Genomic DNA, 7,024 nt, shown 5'->3' with positions numbered 1-7,024 from the left:
GAGCGCAGCTCTTCATTTAAATCTCTACTGATTTACACCGGCATCGCTGACAATTACCTCATTCAGATAATGTTGCACAATTCAAATTAAAAGATGATAACGCATAAGAAAGATAGCACAGCCTCTTTTGTTATTGATTCTTTGCAAAAGTCTACCGTAAGTTTAGTTTTGGGCCACAAAGACGCGCATTCAGGAACGTTTGTTTATGTTGTTGCCGTTGAAACCGTCTATAATTAAAATATTTCCCTTCATAAAATGTATATATTGTGTTCTGAAGATTGACAAATGTCTTACTGGTCTGGAATGAGTAATTAATGACAGAATTTGTGGGTGAAAAAAAAAAAACTCCCCGCACACACTGAATGAAATGTGTAGCTGGAATAAGAACAACGCTGTTAGTTCTTTTTGGTTGCTTTATTAAGTCAAGAATTTGATGAATAAAGAATGTTGACGTCCACTCGCCTTGAATCAAGACAGTAATAAATGAAGAATGCAGACGTGACGTCCTCTGCATTCTTAAAATACTAACACTGATTTCTCAATACAGTACTCGGACAATGTGGAGGAGATATCATATTGGCTCTTGGATATGTGTAGGATTGTCACTCATGCCGCATGCACAAAAAAGCTCAAAGTGGTCTGATGAAAACAACAGCTCTGTGAAAAAGCACAGGTACTTCAATAAATACAAAAATAAAATTCTAGTTCATATTTACAACATTTACGAAGGGATTCAGATCTGTGCATTTATTTAGAGAGAAGCTAGATGGACAAGTTTCGGCAAGAAACAGTCATGTGGTTACAGAATTAATGTTTTCACCCAAAATGTCATAAGATGATCAAGGTTAAAAAAAATCCGTAGCAACCTTTTAAGGGGCCATTCACACTTGCGTCCATCTGTTTTGTTTTTCCCATGTAAACATTGTGAGTAGTAGTTTACATTCCATTTTGCTTCATCTATCTGATTTACATTTAGGGCCTATTCATTTAGAAGGATATAAATATTTTTGAACATACGAATGACACCAAAGGTTTATGATTTTTCAACATACGGTTCATTAAGGCACGGTCACATTTTTCAGCAAATTTTCACAGGCAAAAATCATTTCAATTGGAATCAACAAGATCTGGAATGTTGAAAGATTTCCCCAAGCAGATTTTTTAACAGGGTCCAGCTGGTCATGTGGATAATAGTCATCAGGATCTACTGTATACAATAATGACAATATATTCAAGAATAATGGTAAAATTACCCAACTGATTGGTTAAACCCCATAGAAGAAGGTCACGTGGATTTTCAACGCTGGAAAACAGAAAGATGCTTGTTGCTTCGAAAGTGACTTCTGTGTGAGCTGAAGTCTTCATACATAACTTCACTATTTGACAATATTGTCCCACAGGGGTGCTATAAATATTGCACGAAAAACTCACAGAAACGGTCTTTAATTCAATAATCCACAGAATACAGAGCAGAATTATTGGGGAAACATCCACTACACTAAGACAAGACAATACAAAGAACTGAACAAAACACACAGACTAAATGAGTTAATTAATGGAACGACATTTGAACGGAATCATTAATCAAGGGAACAAACTGGCGCACACTAGAAAACAAGGTCACACAGGCAAACAGGAACTAAAACACAATTAAGCTAAGCCAAAACAGAACATAACAGAATATAATGGTTACAGTAAGCCGAGGAGACAGGGAGCCAGGGTGACACTGCAGGTCTGTTGGGCCAAGGTGGAGCAAAAGGCTCATGGGACCGAGGCGGAGATGGGAATTCGGAAGACCTCTGTGGAGCAGGTGCGACAGAGGGCAACGTTGGAGCAGGAGGGAAGGTGAAGCTCGGTAGAGTTGAAGGGATGGTACAGGTTACAGGTGTAACCGGAAGCCTGGAATCCTGTGGTGGAACCAGGGTGATGCCTGACCAACGGGGAGATGGTAGGACAAAGGTACCTGGCGGAACTGGTGGGATGATGGGCCATGGTGGAGATGAAGGAACATGATGCCAAGGCGGAGCCGATGAGTCAGAGGACCGAGTTGGATCTGGGGCTCGGTGGCTGAAGGCGAAAACAGGATCATCATGCCTACAGTAGGTGGAGCTGAGGACTGGAAGAACTGAGGCAGATCCGCAACACTGCAGGGAGCCAATAACTAAGGATGAGCCGAGGGATTGACAGGAACCAGCGGAGGAAAGGCTGGGAGGGATCTCTGTAGACTTTGAGCTGGACAGAACCAGCGGGGACGCAGGAGATTCTGTGATTGCGGATTCTAACGCTTCTCCTCGTGTGTTTTTGACCTATCTGAGCTACCATTTCCACACCAATCTTTGGCATGCTTTCATTTAGTTTGAATATGGATGGTATTAACATACGTCATACTAGTGTTGTCATAAGTACCTACTTCGGTACCAAGTCGGTACTGAATTTTAAAAAATGTGACGATACCAACATCTCCCTCTAGCATTTTGAGTGTCTGCTTTCATCTGTGTAAGCGCTCAGTGAAGCAACATGTTATTGATCATTTTAGCCAATTACAGACATATACTGTATGTTGAGCATGTGAACGCAATGGCAAACCAGTGGTGTTTAAGAATCCGTTCAATTTCATTTTCATCCGTTAATTTTTACAATTTTCAGTACTTTTGACAACACTACGTCATACGTGATGCATGTGAGAACACCTTGCATGACCTTCTGTAACGCCCATGTCTAGAAAACACACTCAACCTCTGTAATAAACACAGAGATATTAGTCCCGTCTGAATCTGGACATGAAATCACAGACGTTTAGTGATAAGAATTGTAACCCAAACGTTGTTTAGAAAACTAGACCTGTCCGAATAGGGCTAAACTGGCACACACTAGAATACTAGGTCACACAGACAAACAGGAACAGGGAAAACAGAAGCTGAAACACAATGAAACTAACCCAAAACAGAACATAATGGCATATAACCATTACTAATATGGAGTGGACCTTTTTTGCCTGCAAAACTTTGCTGTTAATGTGACCACACTTTTATAAAAATCCAAAAATCCAATACAAAATCAAGTAATTTCAATATGAATACACGCAATCAGGAATTTCTCATGAGGGCGAAAGATTTCCGCACATAGATTTTGCATCGGGTTCAAGTTGGCCACAGAAAATGACAATTAACCTTTTTTGCCCACAAAAAATTCACAAATGTGGCCGCACTTTAACTCATTGTTCTTGGGCATTTAACTCTATACATACTGCAATGCAATGGATATTTAAAGCAAGTTGACTTGAAAAGTTCTGACAAGAGGGACCAGATGTTGAAAAATAATTCCACAGATAAAATAAACATTAAACCAGCTTTTTTGGCTGGTCTTTTCTTGGTTTAAGCTGGTCAAACTGGTCTCCTAGGCTGGTCAATGGTGTAAAGCTAGCTAGTCTGCCTGCCTCACCAGCTGACCAAAACTCATCTAAAACCAGCAAATCAGCTCAAGCTGGTTTCATTTTGTTTTAAGCAGAGTCAATAAACCTTTAAAGGTAAGACAATGACTATCAACATGAGTTTTCCATCATAGGTTAGAGAAATATGGCACAGTTTGTGAAAAATAAGATTTATGGATATCTAAATCTTAAAATAATGGAATGTGCAAACATTATTTATTCGAGTACATTCAAACAGCAAAACATCTGAGAAATTTTGCTTTAAATCAGGTTCAAACTATACGATTTTACCACCCAAGATAAATTTTGGGATCATTCAAGATGTCTCTTTTTGTAGCGCAAAATCTGAGGTCTTTGTGTGACACGTGTATTCACTATTGGACAAATCATTTTCTACACAATGACACAGCCTCCAATGAAATTGTGGCGGTGAAATTTTCCGTCACAGTCACACAGTGTGACCGCTCGTGCAAGTTGTCAAGGGCATCACTGGGGCCGAAGACTTGCCTATGATGTGTATATGACTTATGACGTCACACAGTGTTCCATGACTTTTACCCCAGATCTCATTGGGATCATGTACAAAAACCGTAAAGGACTGGAAAAATCGTACTGTATGTGCCCGGTTTAAATGAAGCTTAAACCACCAGATCTCCACAACAGAAAGCTTCTTACAACCCTGCATTCATCCCATGTGTTTTTAAAGTAGCTAAATGTGGTAAACCTCTGGGTCATCTTCAGAAAAAGCCTTGACAATGGTAATTTGTCTTTCCGATTAGATGGCTTAAACAGATACAACATGAAAGATTGAGATCTGAGGTTATTTCCTGTAAAAATATTGTATATGCCAAAAGAGAGTGTAGAGGCCATAAAACCACTTAAAAAATATACTCACAAAATACCACAGGGATAAAGGAAAGGAAATCTATCAGTCTCCTGGTTTTCGTTTCAGTCTTTGAAGCAGGAAGTCTTTTTGTCTTTGCTCTGCAAGGAGCTCTTGAATTCTTTTATTATGCGTTCTCTCACGGAACGGCACTCGCTTTTTGGGGACAAAGTGGTTGAGTGCAACCTCGTTCGGACTGACAATCCTGTAAGGCACGTCGATGGAGTTATTCTCCTTCTTGTCTTCTGACCGATGGAGACTAACAATGGCAGGAGGGCTCGTTGTTGCAGTAATGTTTGGCGGTAGCGTTGTCATATCCGTTGTCTGGATGTTTTCATTCTCAGGTGTGCTTGTATACTGCGTAGTGGTTGACCAAGGCTCTGTAGACGATGAGATGAACTCATGAGATTCTGATTCCGAGAAGTGTTCAGCTGAGACGTCGGTCCAGGTTTCATCCTCGTAGAAGGGGGTGCTGGTTTCCTCTTCGTAGTCGAGTGTGCTGGGACGCTTAGTGTCCACAGTGACAGAACCAGTGGTGAAAGTGATTGTGGTTATTTGTTTTAGGGTCATTGGGTTCAGAGTGGTTGTGTGGCCCCAAGATGCGGGGTTGGTGCTGATGTTTCTCCATCTGCTGACTGATGGTGTGATTGTTGTGCTGGGCTTCTGTGAGGTCCTGTACAGCTGTGTCATGTGAACGGGAGATGTTGCAGTGGGAGTTATGGGTGGGGCAACAGTGGTGTAGATCCAGGGTCTGGTCAGGTTGAATTCAGAGGTGAAGTTGCCTTCGTTGCAGGACTTGCAGCACATCTGCCTGTAGCCAAGGTTGGAGCAGTACTTACTGAGAACCTCCATTCGACAGATCACAGACTTGTCTCCTTTACACCGGGACCCTGATAAAATAAACCAGCAGGAGACTGACGTCAGTACAATAATGGGGGAAAAAAGAAAATGTATTAAATATAACATAACAATATACACTACCAGTCAAAAGTTTTGGATCGGTAAGATTTTTTAAATGTTTTTAAAAGAAGTCACTTCTGCTCACCAAGGCTGCATTTATTTGGAATATAATATTGTGAAATATTATTACAATTTAAAACATCTGTTTTCTATGTGAATATATAGTAAAGTGTAATTTATTCCTGTGACCAAAGCTGAATTTTCAGGATTCTTTGATGAATGGAAAGTTAAAAAGAACAGAATTGATCTGAAATAGAACGTTCTTGTAACATTAAACACTACCGTTCCAAATTTTGGGGTTAGTTAGCATTTTTTTTTTTTTTTTTTTTTTGGGAGGAATAGACATAAAAAAAAAAAAAATTCTAATAAAAAAAAATATTCATCAAGCATGAATTAAATTAATCAAAAGTAACAGAAAAGACATTTATAATGTTACAAAAGATTCTATTTCAAATAAATGCTGTTCTTTTGAACTTTCTATTTATCAAACTGTTTTCAATATATATAATAATAATGAATGTTTTTTGAGCATCAAATATGCATATAAGAATGATTTCTGAAGGATTATGTGACACTAAAGACTGGAGTCTTGGTATTTTTAATCAAATAAATGCAGCCTTGGTGAGCAGAAGGGACTTATTTTAAAAACATACATTTTACCAATCCAAAACTTATTAGTGTGTGTGTGTGTATATAAATATATTCATATTTTATTAATATAATATAAAAGATTTATGAAATATAAAAATGAACGAACAAGAGGCTGTGCCGAGTAACGTCAATACAAGAGAAATAAATAAATAAATTAGGATAAGAAAATCAAACAAATTCAAAATATGTAATATATATTAAGAAAATATAATATAAACATAAAAATAATAATATAATAATAATGTAAAAAATATATGAAATAAGAAAATGAAAGATGCAGAACACCAGGAAATGAGGGGGGAAAAGTGCAATGAAAATACAGTTAGTCACACTAAGTAAAACAGCAACAAAAAATTATAGAGCAAGAGCACATATTCAGAGGGTTTAAGTATTCAATATATTAGTTGACCCTTTATTCCCATAATAAAGCCGACAAGAAACCACATAGTTACATAGAGACTTCCTGTCAAATATAGAGCGTATACAAGACAACACATACAACTTTTCTTAGTACAATGTAAACTGCTTTGAAATGTCACACCATTCACAGTTTAGTAAACATTTTGGTAAAACATCTCAACACCATCAAATCCATTGAAAAACTGACAATTTTGACGATTATAGTTATAAAAAAAGGAAAAAATGGCACATCCTGAATTACATTTAAACAATCACAAAACATAACCGCACGTACTGTAATGTTATTTAATGCTACACTGGAATGAAAGAGCCATGACAAATAAGACCTACAGTGGCCAGCATTCAGCAGAGATCTGACTACAGGCCACATGCTGCCTTCAACACCCTCTCTGATATCACTTTAAACTGTTTTAAATACTTCAATAATGTGTCCAGATGTGAGGTGGTTTGAATATGTAATTCCAGAAACGTGCTGGAAGAACTGTTGAAAATAAATGCTACCGTTAATGCCTTTTACTGTAAAGTTTGTATCGAAGTCTCGTGTGTTTAAATAAAGGAGGATTTTCAGCCTAGACCCTGTTATATTTCTTCCAGTTACTCCGAGTACAAGCATTCACATAAAAAAAAACAAAAAAAAACAGGACCACACACACACACACACACACACACACACACACACA

General features: G+C 38.0%; 1 protein-coding gene across 2 annotated transcripts in view; it reads right to left on the bottom strand.

The window, feature by feature from the left end:
• Positions 1 to 395: 395 nt before the first annotated feature.
• adamts2a (ADAM metallopeptidase with thrombospondin type 1 motif, 2a) overlaps positions 396 to 7,024 on the bottom strand; it is a 73,032-nt gene continuing 66,403 nt past the window's right edge. The window contains exons 22-23 of one of the 2 annotated variants that reach the window (XR_014198586.1): positions 3,583 to 5,203; positions 396 to 3,454 (exon numbers count right to left, since the gene is read on the bottom strand). Coding sequence is in view for 1 of the 2 variants with exons in the window: in XM_082140430.1 (XP_081996556.1) it covers positions 4,359 to 5,203 (845 nt within the window). In the remaining variant the exon portion in view is untranslated. Of the gene's footprint in view, positions 5,204 to 7,024 lie in introns of both variants that reach the window. The other variant, XM_082140430.1, reaches the window with a different exon arrangement.

This window comes from Leuciscus leuciscus (genome assembly GCF_965113295.1).
Source record: "Leuciscus leuciscus genome assembly, chromosome: 16".
NCBI classification, from domain to species: domain Eukaryota; kingdom Metazoa; phylum Chordata; class Actinopteri; order Cypriniformes; family Leuciscidae; genus Leuciscus; species Leuciscus leuciscus.
The sequence above is the reverse complement of the archived record's forward strand: the minus strand, read 5'-3'. Positions and strand labels throughout refer to the sequence as shown.